This window comes from Schistocerca cancellata, chromosome 3 (genome assembly GCF_023864275.1).
Source record: "Schistocerca cancellata isolate TAMUIC-IGC-003103 chromosome 3, iqSchCanc2.1, whole genome shotgun sequence".
NCBI lineage: Eukaryota > Metazoa > Arthropoda > Insecta > Orthoptera > Acrididae > Schistocerca > Schistocerca cancellata.
In genome coordinates this window covers 5,635,324-5,658,918 of record NC_064628.1, presented here as the reverse complement: position 1 = coordinate 5,658,918, position 23,595 = coordinate 5,635,324, and the positions used below count along the sequence as shown (strand labels likewise).

Here is a 23,595-nt window from a genome sequence, read left to right as displayed (position 1 = left end):
CTTTGAGGGATGAAGTAGTGAAAGCAGCAGAGGATAAAGTAGGTACAAATACGAGGGCTGCTAGAAATCCTTGGGTAACAGAAGAAATATTGAACTTAATTGATGAAAGGAAAAATTTAAAAATGCAGTAAATGAAGCAGGCAAAAAGGAATACAAAACTTCTCAAAAATGAGATCGACAGGAAGTGCAAAATGGCTAAGCAGGGATGGATAGAGGACAAATGTAAGGATGTAGAGGCTTGTCTCACCAGGGGGTAAGATAGATACTGCCTACAGGAAAATTAAAGAGATCTTTGGATAAAAGAGAACCACTTGTACGAATATCAAGAGCTCAGATGGAAACCCAGTTCTAAGCAAACAAGGGAAAGCAGAAAGGTGGAAGGAGTATATAAAGGGTCTATGCAAGGGCGATGTACTTGAGGACAATATTATGGAAATGGAAGAGTATGTAGATGAAGATGAAATGGGAGATCCGATACTGCGTGAAGAGTTTGACAGACCACTGAAAGATCTGAGTCGAAACAAGGCCCCGGGAGTAGACAACATTCCATTAGAACTACTGACAGCCTTGGGAGAGTTAGTCCTGAAAAACCTCTACCATCTGGTGAGCAAGATATATGAAACAGTCGAAATACCCTCAGACTTCAAGAAGAATATAATAATTCCAATCCCAAAGAAAGCAAGTGTTGACAGATGTGAGAATTACCGAACAATCAGTTTAATAAGCCACAGCTGCAAAATACTAACGCGAATTCTTTACAGACGAATGGAAAAATTAATAGAAGCCGACCTCGTGGAATATCAATTTGGATTCCTTAGAAATACTGTAACACGTGAGGCAATACTGACCTTACGACTTATCTTAGAAGAAAGATTAAGGAAAGCAAACCTACGTTTCTAGCATTTGTAGACTTAGAGAAAGCTTTTGACAATGTTGACTGGAACATTCTCTTTCAAATTCTGAAGGTGGCAGGGGTAAAATACAGAGAGCGAAAGGCTATATACAATTTGTACAGAAACCAGATGGCAGTTATAACAGTCGAGGGACATGAAAGGGAAGCAGCGGTTGGGAAGGGAGTGAGACAGGGTTGTTATTTAATCTGTATATTGAGCAAGCAGTACAGGAAACAAACGAAAAATTCGGTGTAGGTATTAAAATCCATGGAGAAGCAATAAGAACTTTGAGGTTTGCCGATGACATTGTAATTCTGTCAGAGACAGCAAAGGACTTGGAAGAGCAGTTAAACGGAATGGATAGTGTCTTTAAAGGAGGATATAAGACGAACATCAACAAAAACAATACGAGGATAATGGAATGTAGTCGAATTAAGTCGGGTGATGCTGAAGGAATTAGATTAGGAAAAGTAGTAAAGGAGTTTTGCCATTTGGGCAGCAAAATAACTAATGATGGTCGAAGTAGAGAGGATATAAAATGTAGACTGGCAATGGCAATGAAAGCGGTTCTGAAGAAGAGAAATTTGTTAACATCGAGTATAGATTTAAGTGTCAGGAAGTCGTTTCTGAAAGTATTTGTATGGAGTGTAGCCATGTATGGAAGTGAAATATGGACGATAAATAGTTTGGACAAGAAGAGAATAGAAGCTTTCGAAATGTGGTGGTACAGAAGAATGCTGAAGATTAGATGGGTAGATCACATGATGACATAACTAATAATGAGGTATTGAATAGAATTGGGGAGAAGAGGAGCTTGTGGCACAACTTGACTAGAAGAAGGGATCGGTTGGTAGGACATGTTCTGAGACATCGAGGGATCACCAATTTAGTATTGGAGGGCAGCGTGGAGGGTAAAAATCGTAGAGGGAGACCAAGAGATGATTACACTAAGCAGATTCAGAAGGATGTAGGTTGCAGTAGTTACTGGGAGATGAAGCCACAACAACAACAACCACAACTGATATGTTGATACAAAATAATTCCTGCCATCCTAATAGCCAGAAACTTTCTGCTTTTAGATCTTTGATAGATAGGGCTTTTAGAGTCCCTATGAATGAAGAAGACGGAATGACTGAGCTGAAAATCGTGAAACAACTAGCCAGAGCTAACGGATACCACCAAAACGTTGTCAATAAATTAATACCACAGAAACAGCGCGCGAATGCAAGGAAGAATTCCGCAAATAATATTACGAGAGTCACAGTACCATACTTCGGTGATATTTCGCAAAAAGTGGCTAACATTTTCAAACATTTTAAAGTTGATACCGCTTTTCAGACCAATAATACGCTGCGGTTCAAACTAAGAAATAATTTGCAGCAGGAAAGCGATAAATATGAGAGAGCTGGGGTCTATAAAATTCAGTGTAACACGTGCAAGGCAAGCTATGTAGGCCAAACTGGTAGGTCCTCTAAAGTGCGTTACAAAGAACATAGCGATGCTTTCCGGCTTAATAATTTCGAAAAGTCAGCTGTAGCCAGGCATATTTGGGAAGCGGGACACCCCATGTTGGGAACAGATCAGGATCTCGTTGTTTTACATAGACGGAACAAAGGCAAAAAGCTGGATCTACTAGAACAGCTGGACATTACGATACATAGCGTGGATAATCAGAACACGCTTAATGAACAGCTAACTGGTGATACAAATAACTTTTTCAAACATTTCACTGGTTTCTTTTAGTAACTACATTTTTAGCAATTGGCAGGATACCATCATTTCATGAGGTCCTTGCATGTATACGTTATCTGTTTGTATACACATCTCTGACTTCCTTGTTTACTTGCGCGTGAGCTCACTCGCATTTCAGTGTCGTGTTTGGCTACGTGGTGTGTGGTATCAACGAAGACGCACGGGAGGTTTACGACGATAGAGGAGAGAGCCATGTGGTTATATGTTGAACACCATAGGCGACACCGTCTTAGAGTTTTTTATATTTTGACGACTATGTGGCGATGCACCTTGGAAGACACGGCTGTAACAAGGGAAGTAGCCACGATGTTTTAATTTTATTATCAACTTTATTGTGCCTGGTGCATGTTCCATTTTAGCGAGTTTTTAACAGGTTCTTTTACTTTTTATTATTCTGATGATGGGAGCTTGACTTCCGAAACGCGTCAATCTTAGTGTTTTACACCATAAACAAGTGGTTGAGCCGATATACAGGGTGTTTCAAAAATGACCGGTATATTTGAAACGGCAATAAAAACTAAACGAGCAGCGATAGAAATACACCGTTTGTTGCAATATGCTTGGGACAACAGTACATTTTCAGGCGGACAAACTTTCGAAATTACAGTAGTTACAATTTTCAACAACAGATGGCGCTGCAAGTGATGTGAAAGATATAGACGACAACGCAGTCTGTGGGTGCGCCATTCTGTACGTCGTCTTTCTGCTGTAAGCGTGTGCTGTTCACAACGTACAAGTGTGCTGTGGACAACATGGTTTATTCCTTAGAACAGAGGATTTTTCTGGTGTTGGAATTCCACCGCCTAGAACACAGTGTTGTTGCAACAAGACGAAGTTTTCAACGGAGGTTTAATGTAACCAAAGGACCGAAAAGCGATACAATAAAGGATCTGTTTGAAATATTTGAATGGACTGGGAACGTGACGGATGAACGTGCTGGAAAGGTAGGGCGACCGTGTACGGCAACCACAAAGGGCAACGCGCAGCTAGTGCAGCAGGTGATCCGACAGCGGCCTCGGGTTTCCGTTCGCCGTGTTGCAGCTGCGGTCCAAATGACGCCAACGTCCACGTATCGTCTCATGCGCCAGAGTTTACACCTCTATCCGTACAAAATTCAAACGCGGCAACCCCTCAGCGCCGCTACCCTTGCTGCACGAGAGGCATTCGCTAACGATATAGTGCACAGGATTGATGACGGCGATATGCATGTGGGCAGCATTTGGTTTACTGACGAAGCTTATTTTTACCTGGACAGCTTCGTGAATAAACAGAACTGGCGCATATGGGGAACCGAAAAGCCCCATGTTGCAGTCCCATCGTCCCTGCATCCTCAAAAAGTACTGGTCTGGGCCGCCATTTCTTCCAAAGGAATCATTGGCCCATTTTTCAGATCCGAAACGATTACTGCATCACGCTATCTGGACATTCTTCGTGAATTTGTGGCGGTACAAACTGCCTTAGACGACACTGCGAACACCTCGTGGTTTATGCAAGATGGTGCCCGGACACATCGCACGGCCGACGTCTTTAGTTTCCTGAATGAATATTTCGATGATCGTGTGATTGCTTTGGGCTATCCGAAACATACAGGATGCGGCGTGGATTGTCCTCCCTATTCGCCAGACATGAACCCCTGTGACTTCTTTCTGTGGGGACACTTGAAAGACCAGGTGTACCGCCAGAATCCAGAAACAATTGAACAGCTGAAGCAGTACATCTCATCTGCTTGTGAAGCCATTCCGCCAGACACGTTGTCAAAGGTTTCGGGTAATTTCATTCAGAGATTACGCCATATTATTGCTACGGATGGTGGATATGTGGAAAATATCGTACTATAGAGTTTCCCAGACCGCAGCGCCATCTGTTGTTGAAAATTGTAACTACTGTAATTTCGAAAGTTTGTCTGCCTGAAAATGTACTGTTGTCCCAAGCATATTGCAACAAACGGTGTATTTCTATCGCTGCTCGTTTAGTTTTTATTGCCGTTTCAAATATAGCGGTCATTTTTGAAACACCCTGTATTTATAACATTGATATTCACAACCATGACCTCTCATCCAGTATGGATAAAATGAAAGTAGCAGACAGTGTTACTCCGCTTTCACTATATGCGCTTACATAGTTGGTGCATCTTGCAATACCAAATCTTCGGCTCCCTTTGTTACGGAAGCACCCATAATAGTAGCATCAGCAATTTTTCCACCTTCGAATTCAATAGCCACGACATAAAGCACTTACAACTACGCAGAACACTCTATTCTGACCACGACAAATACTCTCAAAGTATTGAGGACAATGCGCAAGTGCCGTCCGTACTCACCTAAATACGCAACCTGCAAGCTAGGCTAGCAACTGTCTTTATGTTCAAGAATGTATTTCTCACATCGTTTCCATGTTTGTTGTCCGGCACCTGTACACTCTTACGAAAATTGCGCTCATTTTGTTATTCCACAGCTAAATTATAGTTCTCTGGCTATAATTTTGCACGTACGGAATAGCGTCCCGGCGACATATTTCAGACTAATTCGAGCGACTGGACGCACAGTAGCCTATCAACGCGTTAAGCCTGTGACAGCTCGAAGCAGCCGCAGACACACAGGGTGTGCGGGGCGGGCAAAGCGGGAACCCGTCTGCCGATGAGGGCTCTCACTCCAAACCGGTTGCGGCAGTGTCTACATAAAACGAACTTTTAAACTCGTAGAGTTATTTCATATTTCTTATTAATATTCTGTCTGATTCCATCGTTTTTCATTCCGGGCGAGCGTCTGTACACACTAATACTGCTCGTAAACTTGAGCCCGCTTGTAATTATTTTACTCGGCTGTGTTTTACACGGGCCGGTTGATTCGCCGTTGTGTAGGATTCTTCTCAGTACAAAACTTGCCGTAACTTTTTATTCGGTTCCTTTCTCGTTTTCGTGTTTCACGCTAGACTTTATGGTATTGCGTAAGTACGTCTGCTTGCTAAACTCGTATTCTGGCTTCTGGTCACAGTTTAACGATGAAACGCAATTTAAATAATCAATTTGTGCGTGATTAAAATACGAGCATTTTTTTCTCTGTATTTGCCTTATTTACATTTTCATTTAAAATTCTCTTCCTTTCTATCTCACCTTCCTTCTGGACCATACTCGTTTTTTTGAGCTGCAACAAACAACTCAGGAATTTTTCTTAACTCATTTATTTTTTCGTCAATTTTGATACTAAAATTATAGCTCGATTACTTAATTTTTTGTTTTCGTCATAGACTACAAGCTGCATCGAATAAAAAAGGTATGAACATAGTGAACATGCTGTGTTATCATGTTCTGTAAATCAGTTGCTCTACGTGACAGTTAATTAACCGCCGTTTTTTAATTACTTCTCGCTTGCACAGGTGCCGCATTTTATCAGTTTCGTAACATTATTATTCTACATCTACATCCATACTCCGCAAGCCACCTGACGTTGTGTGGCGGAGGGTACCTTGAGTACCTCTATCGGTTCTCCCTTCTATTCCAGTGTCGTATTAGTCGTGGAAAGAAGGATTGTCGGTATGCCTCTGTGTGGGCTCTAATTTCTCCGATTTTATCCTCATGGTCTCTTCGCGAGATGTATGTAGGAGGGAGCAATATACTGTTTGACTCCTCGGTGAAGGTACGTTCTCGAAACTTCAACAAAAGCCCGTACTGAGCTACTGAGCGTCTCTCCTGTAGGAGTCTTCCTCTGGAGTTTATCTATCATCTCAGTAACACTTTCGCGATTACTAAATGATCCTGTAACGAAGCGCGCTGCTCTCCGTTGGATCTTCTCCATCTCCTCTATCAACCCTATGTGGTACAAATCCCACACCGGTGAGCAGTATTCAAGCAGTGGGCAGACGAGTGTACTGTAACCTACTTCCTTTGTCTTCGGACTGCATTTTCTTAGGATTCTTACAATGAATCTGTCTGGCATCTGCTTTACCGACGATTAATTTTATATGGTGATTCCATTTTAAATCACTTCTAATGCCTACTCCCATATAATTTATGGAATTAACTGCTTCCAGTTGCTGGCCTGCTATATTGCAGCTAAATGATAAAGGATCTTTCGTTCTATGTATTCGCAGCACATTACACTTGTCTACTTTAAATGCGAACATTTTTAGGTTAACCTAAAAATGTTCGCATTTAAAGTTAATCTGCCCAGTCAGGCAATCAAGGCTAGTTTCGAGTACAAGAACAGTACAGAAAAGGTCGCAATGACGACACAACACATACACTTCAATAGGAATTGTCTCAAGAATAGCGTCATCCCAAATTATGTCAAGATTGACATCAAAACTAACTAACACTTGTCTACATTGATATTCAATTGCCATTCCCTGCACCCTGCGTCAATTAGCTGCAGATCCTCCTGCATTTCAGTACAATTTTCCACTGTTACAACCTCTCGATACACCACAGCATCATCCGCAAAAAGCCTCAGTGAACTTCCGATGTTATCCACAAGGTCATTTATGTATATTGTGAATAGCAACGGTCCTACGACACTCCCCTGCGGCACACCTGAAATCACTCTTACTTCGTAAGACTTCTCTCCATTGAGAATGACATGCTGCGTTCTAACTTATTTTACTGTCAAACTGTCTCACTTCTCCCTCGGAGGGACTGATGGCCTCGCAGTTCAGTCTCGTAACACCCACCCAACCAATTTCACACTCGGTACAGTCTTCTCTGTCACCGTGCAGTGCATACGCAAACTAATTTTACTAATTTCGGCTACCTTTGCAGAGATTACATCATAATAATACTATACAAAATTCTCTGAAAATAACATCTGCTTTCAATATCGAAACATTTATAGTTATAAAGTTGGTAGTTACATTCCTAATATCCTGAAAATTCGTTAGAATGCAAGGGTAGAATCGAATGCTGAAAGTATCTATGTTTACACCGTATTCCCATAGATCAACACGAGTTTTTCAAGAATAAACAAAATTCATCAGATAAAAAAAAATGGTTCAAATGGCTCTGAGCACTATGGGAAATGGCTCTGAGCACTATGGGACTCAACTGCTGTGGTCATCAGTCCCCTAGAACTTAGAACTACTTAAACCTAACTAACCTAAGGACATCACACACACCCATGCCCGAGGCAGGATTCGAACCTGCGACCGTAGCAGTCGCGCGGTTCCGGACTGCGCGCCTAGAACCGCGAGACCACCGCGGCCGGCTGAGCACTATGGGACTCAACTGCTGAGGCCATTAGTCTCCTAGAACTTAGAACTAGTTAAACCTAACTAACCTAAGGACGTCACAAACATCCATGCCTGAGGCAGGATTCGAACCTGCGACCGTAGCGGTCTTGCGGTTCCAGACTGCAGCGCCTTTAACCGCACGGCCACTGCGGCCGGCTCATCAGATAAAAGCGGGGAGCATTGTTTCCAGAAAATGGGTATGTTTCTCTGCCTCGTATTTCAGACTATCAACAATGAGGTTGCATTCTAACCCATGGTCTAGCATTTCTCAGACTTCCTTTTTTTGCTGAAAGAATCACGTGAAGATGTTCAAGCTTAGTTATTCACTTCCCCCTGCACGACTGCTGCATTCCAGAGTAAAATGTTCCTACCATAGGAAGGCCAACAAAATTACTCGTCAAGCAAATGTTGTATACATCCTGATATGCCGGCCGTAGTGGCCGAGCGGTTCTAGGCGCTTTAGTCTGGAACCACGCGACCGCTGCGGTCGCAGGTTCGAATCCTGCCTCGGGCATGGATGTGTGTGAGGTCCTTAGGTTAGTTAGGTTTAAGTAGTTCTAAGTTCTAGGGGACTGATGACCTCAGATGTCCCATAGTGGTTAGAGCCTCTTCGCAGTATGCAAACGGGAAAAATTTTCCGTAGTTTCTCAGCGTCGTTTGGAATCATCTTCCATCCTGTCTTGTTATTCAGGAGGTACCCTCGCTTCCTGTTACTGTGGGTCGGCGATTCTGGGCTCATAACCTGTGAATCTTATTCAGGAAAATCCTCAGTTGCTATTAATTTCGTAGGTCATTAGGAAGCTCTTGCGTACGGAGCTTCGAGTTGATGCGTGTATCAATGCTGACGGAGGGCATATCAAATATTTCATACTGTGCTGGTACATCCTTTTCCTGTGTGTTTCTCGTGATTGTGTCGAAGAGTTGTAGAAACTGAGCTCTAATATGGAAATGGAGTGTTTCCAGACCCATCTTCCTACAACACGTTTTCTTCCTCTGCGTGTGAGGGATGTTTGCTGGAAGTTTAGCGATAGCATTTTGTTACACCCTGTGTATTCCGTGCATGTGTACAGGGTGTAACTAAATTCCCTTTAAAGACTTTGAGTACTTTTCGGTATGGGCCAACACGATTAATTTCAGCACAGGAACTCACGTCTGGAAACGTAGTTTTCCAGCTACACGCAAAGTATCACAGCACACATTCAAATCACCCACATCTTCGGAGCTACTGGCTAGAGTATTTCGTATGTCATTCCCCGACCACGTGATGTCCCATTCCCAGCCACGCACGTGCGTCAGAACATGTGGTTCCAGCACGATGGCGCACCACGTCATATTTCGCGTGCGAGATGATCTGGGCCAACGATTTGGACGACAGCGGCCAGGTCGTGACAGCCCGAATGCTTGGCCTTTACGTTCTTCCGACTTGAAATCGCGAGACTGCCACCTGCGATGTCACGTGAAATCCTCGATTTACGAGTCCCCTGTGGCAGCCGAGGAAGACCTGCTGGCGCGGGTTTTGGCTGCGGCGGATTCTGGCAGAAAAACCGAAGAGATTCTGGTCGTATGTAGAGTACACTAATGACTAAACACAATCGATGCCTTCTCTGCGCGATAGCAATCGATATTCTCTCGATGACAATGGTACCGAAGCAGAGTTACTAAACACAGCCTTCCTAAATTCCTTCACCAAATAAGACGCAGTAAATATTCCAGGAATTCGAATCAAGAACAGCTGCCAACATGAGTAACTTAGAAGTAGATATCCTTGGAGTAGTGAAGAAACTTAAATCACTCAAGAAAAGCAAGTCTTCTGGTCCAGACTGTATATCAGTTAGGTTCCTTCCAGTAGCTCCATACTTAACAATCATACAGAGGGGTCCAAAACATGTATCCACTGTTTAAAAGTCCATAACTGGCAAACTAATTGACGGGGTTGTCTCATCTTTGGTAGTGTAATAGTTTGCAGTTCCGGCAATCGCCACACAAGCGTTGTATTGCCTCGTTTTGTTTTGTCAGATGACAGTCGCCAGATAATCTGTGTTTTCTTCTGAGTTGCACCTAGTTACTCGAGTAAACATGGCTGGCGCAAGGCTTACGTTCGATGAAAGGAAGTCAGTTTTGAAGTGGTATTTTAAGTACGAAAACGTTAATGAGGTTCAATGGCAATGGCGAAATGAGTTATCGTACAGAGCCACCGACACGTTTAACGATTCGTCGCATTCGAGACAAATTTGAAGCCGAAGGCTGTGTTAAAGATGTACACAAACAACGATCTGGACGACCTGTAACAGTAACAAGTCCAGCTAACTCCCATCGTGTGTTGCAACAATTCACTCACTCACCACAGAAGTCTGTGAGACAGTGTGCCCGTGAAACTGGAGTGAGTCGCTCAAGTGTTCGGCGAATTTTCAAGACAGCAAAGTGGGACTGCTACATACCACGATTGCTACACGCAATGAGCGAGGACGACCCAGATCGTAGAATGGAGTACTGCGAGTGGTTTACTAACATGGTGCGCAACGATGAAGAGTTTGCAGAGATGATTGTGTGGTCTGATGAGGCACAATTCGAACTCAATGGTACAGTAAATCGCCACAATTGCATCTACTGGGCCGCCGAAAATCCGAACGTCCATGTAGACAAAGCCGTGAATTTTCCAGGAGTAAATGTGTGGTATAGGTTGTCTTACCAGGGCTTGACTGGGCCATTCTTCTTTGACGGCACAGTTACCGGTAAGGTGTACCTTCAGAAGCTTCAGACATCCATTTTACTTGCCATCCGAGACTTGTATGGAGACAGAAGAGTTTACTTTCCACAAGATGGTTCACAGCCCACTACCAAAATCGTTTTAGGGCGTATCTCGACGAAAATCTACCAGGAAGATGGATAGGCCGTAGAGGTGCTGTGGAGTATCCACCACATTCCACAGACATAACTCCTCTGGACTTTTACCTGTGGGCAACACTAAAGGACGTCGTTTATCGACAAAAGCCACACACATTGGATGAACTTCGAGAATCCATCGTACATTCATGTGCAAATATCCAACTGAACACGTTGCAGCGAGTAGTTCGTGCTGCAGTTCGGCGGCATCGTTTGTGTGTGGACGTTAATGGTGACCATTTCGAACACTTACAGTGATATCTTTAAGTTGGACTTTGAGCTACACTTTCACCAAAACTGAGACAACTCCGTCAGTTTGTTTGCAAGTTATGGACTTTCAAACAGTGGATACATTTTTTTGGACCCCTCTGTATACAACCGTTCGCTCGACGAAAGATCCGTACCCAAAGACTGGAAAGTTGCACAGGTCACAGGAGTATTCAAGAAAGGTATTAGAAGTGAACAGCTAAATTGGATGCCCATATCGTTAACGTCGATATGCAGAAGTATTTTGGAAAATATATTGCGCTCGAACATTATGAATTACTTCGAAGAGAACGGTCTATTGCCGGCCGGAGTGGCCGAGCGGTTAAAGGCGCTACAGTATGGAACCGCACGACCGCTACGGTCGCAGGTTCGAATCCTGCCTCGGGCATGGATGTGTGTGATGTCCTTAGGTTAGTTAGGTTTAAGTAGTTCTAAGTTCTAGGGGACTTATGACCACAGCAGTTGAGTCCCATAGTGCTCAGAGCCATTTGAACCAGAACGGTCTATTGATACACAGTTAACATGGTTTTTACAAAATATCATTTTTGCGAAACACAACTAGCTCTTTACTCACATCAAGTGTTGAGTGTTATTGACAAGGCATTTCAAATTGGTTCCGTATTTCTAGATTTCCTGAAGGCTTTTGACACTGTACCACACAAGTGGCTCGTATTGAAATTGCGTGCTTATGGAATATCGTCTCAGTTACGTGACTGGATTTCTGATTTCCTGTCAGAGAGGTCACAGTTCGTAGTAACTAACGGAAAGTCACCAAGTAAAATAGAAGTGATTTCAGGCGTTGACCAAGGTAGTGTTATAGGCCCTGTGCTGTTGCTTATCCATACAAACGATATAGCAGACAATCTCAGCAGTCGTCTTCGGTTGTTTACAGATGACGCTGTCGTTTATCGACTAATAAAGTCACCAGAAGATCAAAATAAACTGCAAAACGTTTTAGAAAAAAATATCTGAATAGTGCGAAAATTGGCAGTTGACCTTATATAACGAAAAGTGTGAGGTCATCCACATGAGTGCTAAAAGGAACTCGTTAAACTTAGGTTACACGATAAATCGGTCTAATGTAAAAGCCGTAAATTCAACTAAATACCTAGGTGTTACAATTATGAACAACTTAAATTGGAAGAAACACACAGAAAATGTTGTGGGGAAGGCTAACCAAAGACTGCGTTTTATTGGCAGGACACTTAGAAAACGTGATAGACCTACTAAGGAGACTGCCTACACTACGCTTGTCCGCCCTCTTTTAGAATACTGCTGCGCGGTGTGGGATCCTTACCAGTTAGGACTGACGGAGTACATCGAAAAAGTTCAAAGAAAGGCAGCACGTTTTGTATTATAGCGAAATAAGGGAGAGCATGTCACAGAAATGATACAGGATTTGGGCTGGAAACCTTTAAAGGAAGGCGTTTTTCGTTACGACGGAATCTTCTCACGAAATTCCAATCACCAACTTTCTCCTCCGAATGCAAAAATATTTTGTTGACACCGACCTACATAGGGAGGAACGATCACCACGATAAAATAAGGGAAATCAGAGCTCGTACGGAAAGATATAGGTGTTCATTCTTTCCGCGCGTTATACAAGATTGGAATAAAAGAGAATTGTGAAGGTGGTTCGATGAACCCTCTGCCAGACACTTAAATGTGATTTGCAGAGTATCCATGTAGATGTAGATCGTTGTTGCGAAACAGAACTACCTCTTTACTCACGTGAAGTGTTGAGTGTTATTGACAAGGGATTTCAAATTGGTGCGGTATTTCTAGATTTCCAGAAGGCTTTTGATACTGTACCACACAAGCGGCTTGTAATGAAATTGCATTCTTATCTAATATCGTCTCAGCTATGCAACTGGATTCGCAATTTCCTGTCAGAAAGGTCACAGTTCGTAGTAATTGACGTAAAGTCAGCAAGTAAAACAGAAGTTATTTATGGCGTTGCACAAGGTAGTGTTATAGGCCCTCTGCTGTTCCTTATCTACATAAACGATTTAGGAGACAATTTGAGCAGCCATTCTAGGTTGTTAGCACGTGATGCTGTCGTTTATAGTCTAGTAAAGTCATCAAAAGATCAAAACAAATTTCAATACGATTTAGAAAAAAAAAATGGTTCAAATGGCTCTGAGCACTATGGGACTTAGCATCTGAGGTCATCAGTCCCCTAGAACTTAGAACTACTTAAACCTAACTAATCTAAGGACATCACACACATCCATGCCCGAGGCGGGATTCGAACCTGCGACGTAGCGGTCGCACGGTTCCAGACTGAAGCGCCTAGAACCGCTCGGCCACACCGGCAGGTTACGATTTAGGAAAGACATCTGTATTGAGCGAAAAGTAGCAATTGACCCTAAATAATGAAGTCATCTACATGAGTGCTAGAAGGAATCCGTTAGATTTCGGTTACACGATAAATATAGAGGCCGTAAATTCAACTACACTCCTGGAAATGGAAAAAAGAACACATTGACACCGGTGTGTCAGACCCACCATACTTGCTCTGGACACTGCGAGAGGGCTGTACAAGCAATGATCACACGCACGGCACAGCGGACACACCAGGAACCGCGGTGTTGGCCGTCGAATGGCGCTAGCTGCGCAGCATTTGTGCACCGCCGCCGTCAGTGTCAGCCAGTTTGCCGTGGCATACGGAGCTCCATCGCAGTCTTTAACACTGGTAGCATGCCGCGACAGCGTGGACGTGAACCGTATGTGCAGTTGACGGACTTTGAGCGAGGGCGTATAGTGGGCATGCGGGAGGCCGGGTGGACGTACCGCCGAATTGCTCAACACGTGGGGCGTGAGGTCTCCACAGTACATCGATGTTGTCGCCAGTGGTCGGCGGAAGGTGCACGTGCCCGTCGACCTGGGACCGGACCGCAGCGACGCACGGATGCACGCCAAGACCGTAGGATCCTACGCAGTGCCGTAGGGGACCGCACCGCCACTTCCCAGCAAATTAGGGACACTGTTGCTCCTGGGGTATCGGCGAGGACCATTCGCAACCGTCTCCATGAAGCTGGGCTACGGTCCCGCACACCGTTAGGCCGTCTTCCGCTCACGCCCCAACATCGTGCAGCCCGCCTCCAGTGGTGTCGCGACAGGCGTGAATGGAGGGACGAATGGAGACGTGTCGTCTTCAGCGATGAGAGTCGCTTCTGCCTTGGTGCCAATGATGGTCGTATGCGTGTTTGGCGCCGTGCAGGTGAGCGCCACAATCAGGACTGCATACGACCGAGGCACACAGGGCCAACACCCGGCATCGTGGTGTGGGGAGCGATCTCCTACACTGGCCGTACACCACTGGTGATCGTCGAGGGGACACTGAATAGTGCACGGTACATCCAAACCGTCATCGAACCCATCGTTCTACCATTCCTAGACCAGCAAGGGAACTTGCTGTTCCAACAGGACAACGCACGTCCGCATGTATCCTGTGCCACCCAACGTGCTCTAGAAGGTGTAAGTCAACTACCCTGGCCAGCAAGATCTCCGGATCTGTCCCCCATTGAGCATGTTTGGAACTGGATGAAGCGTCATCTCACGCGGTCTGCACGTCCAGCACGAACGCTGGTCCAACTGAGGCGCCAGGTGGAAATGGCATGGCAAGCCGTTCCACAGGACTACATCCAGCATCTCTACGATCATCTCCATGGGAGAATAGCAGCCTGCATTGCTGCGAAAGGTGGATATACACTGTACTAGTGCCGACATTGTGCATGCTCTGTTGCCTGTGTCTTTGTGCCTGTGGTTCTGTCAGTGTGATCATGTGATGTATCTGACCCCAGGAATGTGTCAATAAAGTTTCCCCTTCCTGGGACAATGAATTCACGGTGTTCTTATTTCAATTTCCAGGAGTGTAAATACCTGGGAATTACAATTATGAACGACTTAATTGGAAAGAACAGATACAAAATTTTGAGGGGAAGGCAAACCATACACTGCATTTTAATGTCAGAACACTTAGAAGATTCAACAGATCTAATAAAGAGACTGCCTACATAATAAAGAGACTGCCTCTTTTGGAGTGCTTTTGGGGGGGGGGGGATCCTTACCAGATACGATTAACGGAATACATCTAAAAAGTTCAAAGGGGTGCAGCACATTTTGTATTATCGCGAAATAGGGGAGAGAGTGTCACTGACACGATACCTGGGGTGGACATCATTAAAACAAAGGCATTTTACGTTGCAGAGGAATCTTCTCACGAAATTTCAATCACCAACTTTCTCCTTCGAGTGCGGAAATATTTTGTTGACACCGATCTACATAGGGAGAAATGATCATCATAATAAAATTAGGGAGGTCGGAGCGCGCATGGATACATATAGGTGTCTGTTTCTTCCGCGTGCTCTTCGAGATTGGAATGAGAGATAATTATTGTGAAGGTGGTTCGATGAACGCTTTTCCAGGCACTTAAATGTGATCTGCAGAGTATCCATGTAGATGTAGATGTAGATGCTGCATCTCTGTTGACTCGTCGGTCGTCACGTCGAGCGCTGCTTGTAAATGGGGCCAGGCGACAAACAGCAGGAGACAGAGACAAACGTGTGTTGCATTGTGCATGTAGCGGGAAAAGGGTTCGTTTCCGGGCACGATTTCCTATGCTAAACTTAACCATTTTGGTCCCCAGTACAAGTTCACACAGTCTGTAAAGGGAATTTAGTTACATGCTGTAAACTTAAATAATATTCATTCATTCCATTCTGTCCAAATTGTTAATGTGTCTTCTTTTTTGACAGGTTGAACTAAAAATATGTTCTTCTTAAAAATTTCTTGTAACGTTGCGAACTTGGCAGCGCTTCAGCAGCTTTGCATGCAAGAGCTTCAATGGAAATAACAGCCAAACAGTTGCAGAATACTGGTTTATTATACCTTTGCAATGGTTCCGACAGTTTTAAAACTGTCTTCTTCGGAAGATATTGTACATAGAATCACATATTATCATCATCCGCTGTGGGAGTCGTTGAATCTGTCTAGTATATCTGCGTATCATCCACTTAATCACTTTCATTTTATCCATATTTTTCAGCTTCAAACGTGACTGTACTCAATACACTCGAAGTATGAATTTAAAAAAAAAGCCTTCAGTCACATCTTTCCGTGTTTTATTCAGTACACGATGCATTTCGGTCCATCTTCAAGTGTAATTCGTCTTAATACATGCTTTATTTGTTCTCTCGGATGAGATGAAATGCATATTCCTGTCACGAAAATGTTTGATGTTCGGTTACAAATTTAAAGTCAGACGCGGGAAATATGTGCCAAATAGTGGAAAAGATGAATAGTGTATACTTACCAAATAATCCAAGAAAAGCGTTTTTAACGTTTTAGTAACAGCATAATTTTTTTCCTCCATCGTTTTCAAGCATATCACTTCAGCTAAGAGGCACATTCGCAAACACATGTTTGTAAATACTTCACAGATGTTTTTGTACATGGTGTGGTGAAAGACAAATTTTTCATAGTGCTAAAGATACAATTATTGAACAATTGACATATCAGGAAACAATTGACACACGCAGGAAATCATTTTGGAACAGATCTTTAAAATTACTGAAATAGCTGTGGCTTGTGAAATCTGTTTGTTCATGTAACATCGATTCTGGTTTTTTGATTTTGTGGAGGCATATCTCCAGTTGTTCTAACAGATTTAGGGTCTTACCACTGGCTTCATTATGTAATACTACCAAATTGTTTTCTACATTTTTGATGACATGCTTCATTTCCAACATATGTTGTGCAATGACTGATTTTTCAAAGTGGCTGAGCATGAAAGCATGTACATGTTCTTGAAAACAGGCAGAAACTTCAAAAACCTAACAACAAACCTTTTCGTGACAGCAGTATGCATTTCATCTCATCCAAGAGAACAAATAAAGCATGTATTAAGACGAATTACACCTGAAGATGGACCCACAGGGTCAGAAATGCATCTAAATCTACCTCTACATTTATACTCCCCAAGTCACCTAACGGTATGTGGCGGAGGGCACTTTATGTGCCACTGTCATTACCGCCCCTTCCAGTTTCAGTCGCGTATGGTCCGCCGGAAGAACGACTGCCGGAAAGCCTCCGTGCGCGCTCGAATCTCTCTAATTTTACATTCGTGATCTCCTCGGGAGGTATAAGTAGGGGGAAGCAATATATTCGATACCTCATCCAGAAACGCACCCTCTCGAAACCTGGACAGCAAGCTACACCGTGATGCAGAGCGCCTCTCTTGCAGAGTCTGCCACTTGAGTTTCCTAAACATCTCCGTAACGCTATCACGGTTACCAAATAACCCTGTGACGAAACGCGCCGCTCTTCTTTGGATCTTCTCTATCTCCTCCATCAACCCGATCTGGTACGGATCCCACACTGATGAGCAATACTCAAGTATAGGTAGAACGAGTGTTTTGTAAGCCACCTCCTTTGTTGATGGACTACATTTTCTAAGGACTCTCCCAATGAATCTCAACCTGGTACCCGCCTTACCAACAATTAATTTTATATGATCATTCGACTTCAAATCGTTCCGCACGCATACTCCCAGATATTTTACGGAAGCAACTGCTACCAGTGTTTGTTCCGCTATCATATAATCATACAATAAAGGATCCTTCTTTCTATGTATTCGCAAAACGTTACATTTCTCTATGTTAAGAGTCAGTTGCCACTCCCTGCACCAAGGGCCTATCCGCTGCGGATCTTCCTGCATTTTGCTGCATCGTGTACTGAATAAGACACGACAAATTGTGACTGAAGGCGTTTTTTTAATTCATACCTCGAGTGCACTGAATCACCATTTGAAATACGTGATTTAAAGGTAGTAGGTCTGTAATGTAGAACTTTGCCTTAAAAAGCACTTCGCAACTGGCTAGTTGTTATTTCCAATCCGTTGATAATATCTGTAACATTTACTTCAATTTTTTTTCTAACGACTGGCAAGAATCAGCTTTCGGAAGACACTCCATAATGCTCTAGATTGAAAATAGAAACTGGCAGTGCTGTAGGCAGGTGAGACGACCCTTGAACCGTCCGTCTAGTCTCGTGCCGACCACTGCACCAGCCCACAGTACGACGCTGCTCTTCGCTTCCCTGCGACGGCCTCCTAGCGTTACTCACCCGGGTTGTCGGCGAGCAGGCGGAGGCGCACGTAGCCGCCGGCGGGCACGGCCACCGTGTCCTTGGAGGGGGGCGCGCCGCTGCGAGGCAGCCACTGCTCTGCGGCCGGCGGGGGCCCGACGCCCTCCTCCAGCACCCAGGCGCGCAGCCCGTGCATGTGGAACGGGTGGCTCAGGCCGCCCATCACCGGCGCTGCAACACGCGTCAGCCCCTTGAAGCACTAGTGGTACATTCTCGATTTGAGAAATTAGCAGTTTACGAGGATTGTTGTTCCAAACTCGACAGTATTTTTATTACTTTTCAATCATTTATGTCATTACAGTTTCTTTTATTACGCAAATTAACAATTTCGATAAATTTTATTTAGTCATAGACCTGAAATAAGGGCCCACATGAAGTACTACACCACCCATGACACCGAAAGGTTACAAGCTGGCTACTTTCCTCCTTTCATTCATATGTTAAGTTTCATCTACCACATCTCACGACTAGCGATAGACACTACGCCTAAGGTTCAACCTGCTAAAAGTCTCCTGATATTATTTAATGCTGGGGAATTTACACTGGTGTCCAAAATCAGAGCAACAAACGGAAATTTTTCAAGGTTTTGCCACAAAACAGTAGAAACAGGTGATAGTAAAGTACAGTATGAATCCAATTCCTACCCTGTGCATTGTGCCTGGCGAACCATCACTTGTCATTCGGCTGCGGTCTGCCTCCATAGCTGAGTGGTTAGCGCGGCGAAATGCCATTCACGGGGACCTGGTTCAATTCCCAGCTGGGTCGGAGATTTTCTCCACTCAAGGACTGGGTGTTGTGTTGTTTTAATCGTCACATCATCATCATTAACTCGCAAGTCGCCGAAGTGACATTAACTTAAAAAAACTTACACAAGGCGGCCGGCCTAACCGATGACAGGCCGTAGCCACAGGACTTTTATTTTTATCCGGCGGTGGGTCCTCACGATGAATTATGTGAACAGCCTGTTATCGACGCCACAGTCACCGGCATTTCATACTTTCGCTCGCCGTCCACTGGACCAACTATTTAGAAATACGCCAGGAGCAACGAAGTCATTCGGCATTCGCATGCAGCAGGACTTAGTGGTACTTGGTGCTTGATCACGGTTGAAATCGTTCACTGCCCCGATTAATATGGAGACTCAGGATTATTTTAGATCACTCAGTGTGCCAGAAGATTTTTACTTCAACCTCTGCTTTTAAGTCAATGTTTTACAGAATTTTATCCGAGTACTGTGACTGTGTGGTCTAAGGAAGAAAATTCTGTCGGTTGTGCTGTGTTATTTCAAGACAGTGTCGTCAAGATTCGTTTACCTGGCTACACGTACAGTGTATGATGCTGAAATATATGCGATATTGAGGACACTGGAGAAGATCCCACACCTACCTGCTACCAGATTCCTCATCCAAACCGACTCCCTAAGTGCTCTTAGACTACCGATCATATATATCCAGCCGAAAAGTATCTTCAGCGGATTCATGACACCATTTTCCACTTACAGAGGCAGGGAAAGGGCGTGTCATTCAGAGTAATGAAGCAGCAGATGCGGCAGCTAAGGATGCCAGTTTGGTAGCACCAACTTCTAAATGTGCTACTCCTGGACGTGCAGTTACCTCGTTATTGAGACGCAGCATCATGCTTACATGCGAGGCGGACTGGTTAGGGTTGGGGAAGAACAGGGCGAGGCCAACGAAACCAACGACTGGACCGTGTCATTACCAATCCCGGCCACAGTGATGGCAGCAAGTACCTGTAATGCGCCTTTGGACAGGACACTGTCCTCTGACGCATGGATCCCTCCTTCTGCAGGAAGACGCACTGGTATGCAGTGCTTCTATATGAAGCCATGAGGGCCGCATTTGTCAGTTAACCTGCCCTCTGTCTTATGAGATGATGAATGGAATGCGATTCGTGTTTTAAGATTCTGGGTGATGTCTGGTCTTCTCTGTAGTGTCTCAAGTGGAAGGTTTTAATGTATTTCTAGGCTCGTTGCTTCATCGTTTATTTTTCAGTTGATGCTGTAAGTGCGGTTCCTCGTTCTATCATTTTAGATATGTGGTTACAGTGCATGTATTTTACTCACACACTGCCCTGAGCCATCCATCTTTAGCTGCTTTCTGTGACAGTGTGACAGAGTCTCAGAAATGCTGCATGTTCCATTTTTTAATTTACGTTTCGTTGCATGCTTCTAACAACTGATATCCACACTTGTACTCTTTTAGGTGAGTACGAGCACTGATTAGCTCACTGTTGAACGCCTTGCGCATACCGCCGCCACCATTCACCAAATAGGATTGATAGAGGAAATAGAGAAGATCCAAAGAAGAGGAGCACGTTTCGTCACAGGTTCGTATAATGAGTATGAAAGCGTCACTGAGACACTAATCCACCTGCAGTGGCAGACGCTACAGCAGAGGCGTTGTCCATGACGGTGTGGTTTGCTGTCAGAATTACGACAAGGTAAGTCAGTCAGCACTTTGTTTCTTCCTACTGTATACGTCGCCAGAGGCCCTTGAAGGTAAAATTAGAGAGATTCCGGCTCACACGGAAGCTTAACAATCGTCCTCTAAGCACATTCTAGTGCCGGAACACGAAAGCAGTGTACTGGAACTTATTCTCGTTTTCCTATATGGGCATATGTTTTATTTTTGTTCTGTCTATTTTTATCCATTCATTCGCCTAAGTAGTTTACGGTAAAGGTTAAAATGCGGTATGTCCGCAGCGCTCAAGCCTGTGGAGTTAGCGAGAAAAGACCGAGAACATTAATTTTCTTATGTTTGTAAAAAATCCTATCGGATGTTTCATCGATCTTGTACTTTTGTCTTTTCCTGTCCATGATAGAGGAGATGGATTTCTGTTCACTTCTTTAACAATGTGAAGTACATTAATTCTTACAGTACAAAGTCAACTTCATTTTGTAGTTCCTTATTTCACCTGATCTATCTGCTTTACCGGCACCTGCAATAGTTCGGAGAAGCAAGAAATCTAAGCAAAGCAAACTGGAGCCACAACATTGTCTTCAAAGAAGAAGAGGAGGTAAATAACTTAAAAAAATGGTTCAAATGCCTCTAAGCACTATGGGACTTAATATCTGAGGTCATCAGTCCCCAAGAACTTAGAACTACTTAAACCTAACTAACCTAAGGACATCACACACATCCATGCCTGATGCAGGATTCGAACCTGCAACCATGGCAGCAGTGCGGTTCTGAAGCGCCTAAATAACTTCAAGGCGAGAAGACTATCATCTAATAATCCAATATTAAATGTTGCAGATTTTTCATGTATACGAAAAATCATAAGCCTGTCTCGAAAGTGTCCTGCGCGTAATGTTACTATACAGTTTAAAGAACACAAGACAATATGCGACAATAACCCATCCACATTTGCTGCACACTTAAAAGACACCAGCCACAAAGTACCTAGTATAGATGGATCACCTCAAGTATTACACAAGTTACAGAAAGTAAGAGTCATGGATGTAATGAAAACAAGAGCTTGGCAACAACTGTTCCTCAAATAGCGTAAAACATCTCGGATTTATTTCATGAGCGTAACATGGAGTCATAGGATGATGATGATGATGATGTTTGGTTTCTGGGGCGCTCAACTGTTTGGTCATCAGCGCCTGTTCGAAGTGCCAATCTTTACACAGTCCAATTTTATTTTCACAATCCAATGTAGTCACTGCTACAAATGATGATGATGAAATGATGAGGACAACACAAACACCCAGTCCTAGGACACATAAAATCCCCGACCCGGCCGGGAATCGAACCCAGGACCCCGTGATACAGGGGCAGCAACGGGATCATAGAAGCAACGACATACAAGGCGTAATTTACTACTAAAAATCATCCACAAAATACTTGAAAATGGCCTAAGGCAACTGTAAAATCGTACATAAAATAAAGAGAATTGCAGTTGAAGGCATCATGAAATCTTTCAAAAAATTCATCACAGTTGCAAACCCTATCACATTGAAAATTATAGAACTCACTATTGTTGCGCCTCTTGTGAGGGGCCAGCAAATTTCCATCGTCATTATTACTCCTAAAATCATTAATTGGCAACAGCCTTGCCGCAGTGGATACACCGGTTCCCGTGAGATCACCGAAGTTAAGCGCTGTCGGGCATGGCTGGCACTTGGATAGGTGACCATCCAGGCTGCCCTGCGCTGTTGCCATTTTTCGGGGTGCACTCAGCCTCGTGATGCGAACTGAGGAGATACTCGACCGAATAGTAGCGGCTTCGGTCAAGAATACCATCATAACGACCAGAAGAGTGGTGTGCTGACCCCACACCCCTCCTATCCACATCCTCCACTGAGGATGACACGGCGGTCGGATGGTCCCGGTAGGCCACTCGTGGCCTGAAGAGGGAGTGCTAAAATCATTAATTAATCAGTAGAGGAGAAAGAGATATTGATATACCGAGTACCCACCACCGCACACCATAAGTTGGATTGTGAAGCGCAAATGTAAATGTAGTTGATAGGACATGTGTTAGGAAATTGGGGAATAACTTCCACGGAATTACAGGCAACTGCAGGGTGCAGAAACTGTCGTGGAAAACTGAATTGTAATAAACAAGCAATGTAGAACGTTTGGGGAATGAGCTACTCTGAGATGAAGAGACTGGCAGAGGAACCGGGAAAAGATGACGGGACCGACCAACCCAGCCAGAAAAACAATGAACCAAAATAACAAAAGCATATCTAACACTGGTGTTAGCATCAGTAGATACGTGAGCTTGTAACTTAAATTAATGAGGTGTTCCATTGTGTCTGGCATATTTAAAGGCTGAGAGACAGCCCTATCATCTACAACACAAAATTTAATGACATGTGGAATAATCGGGTCTATTCCGGATGTTTTTGTCGCTCTGGCACAATATTTCGGCCACGTAACTTGTTGCCTTCTTCAGGTGCTACCTGAGACTGGACAAAATCCTCCTTATGGCAGTCTCAGGTAGCACCTGAAGAAGGCAACGAGTTACGTGCCCAAAATATTGTGCAGAGCGACACAAACATCCAGCATAAACCCGATTATTCCACATGTCAAGATCTCGACGGGAAAGCCTGAAGAGTTACAGTAAATGTAATGTTGCAAGAACCGTGAAGTGCGGTTCGGAGGCAGTAGAAACAAAGGAACTCACACTGGTCGATGAGCAGCAGGTCGACGGTGGCGCCGAGCGGCAGGCGGACGACGTGCGTGCACTCTGCGAAGCTGCGGCCCTCGCCCACCCCGGAGCAGAGGGCGCCCCGGGGCAGGTCGTCCAGCTGGGTCAGCAGCGGGCTGCCCGGCGTCACGAACGACACGTTGTTCATGGTGCCCGCCACCAGCACAGGCAGCGGCGGCTCTGCGGGCAGCCAGGTAGGCAAACCGCCTCAGCACAGTGTTACCAGCCAACAGGCTAACCTCCGAAAACA

The 23,595-nt window shown here is 44.3% G+C and overlaps 1 protein-coding gene and 1 pseudogene across 1 annotated transcript in view; one reads left to right on the top strand and one right to left on the bottom strand.

Annotated features, from left to right (window-relative positions):
• LOC126175257 (uncharacterized) overlaps nt 1-23,595 on the bottom strand; it is a 189,573-nt gene that overhangs the window by 23,194 nt on the left and 142,784 nt on the right. Inside the window, exons 10-11 of the mRNA XM_049921899.1 lie at nt 23,322-23,525; nt 18,144-18,335 (exon numbers count right to left, since the gene is read on the bottom strand). Coding sequence (XP_049777856.1) covers nt 18,144-18,335; nt 23,322-23,525 — 396 coding nt within the window. The remainder of the gene's footprint in view (nt 1-18,143; nt 18,336-23,321; nt 23,526-23,595) is intronic.
• Nucleotides 22,233-22,350, top strand: LOC126177475 (5S ribosomal RNA; annotated as a pseudogene).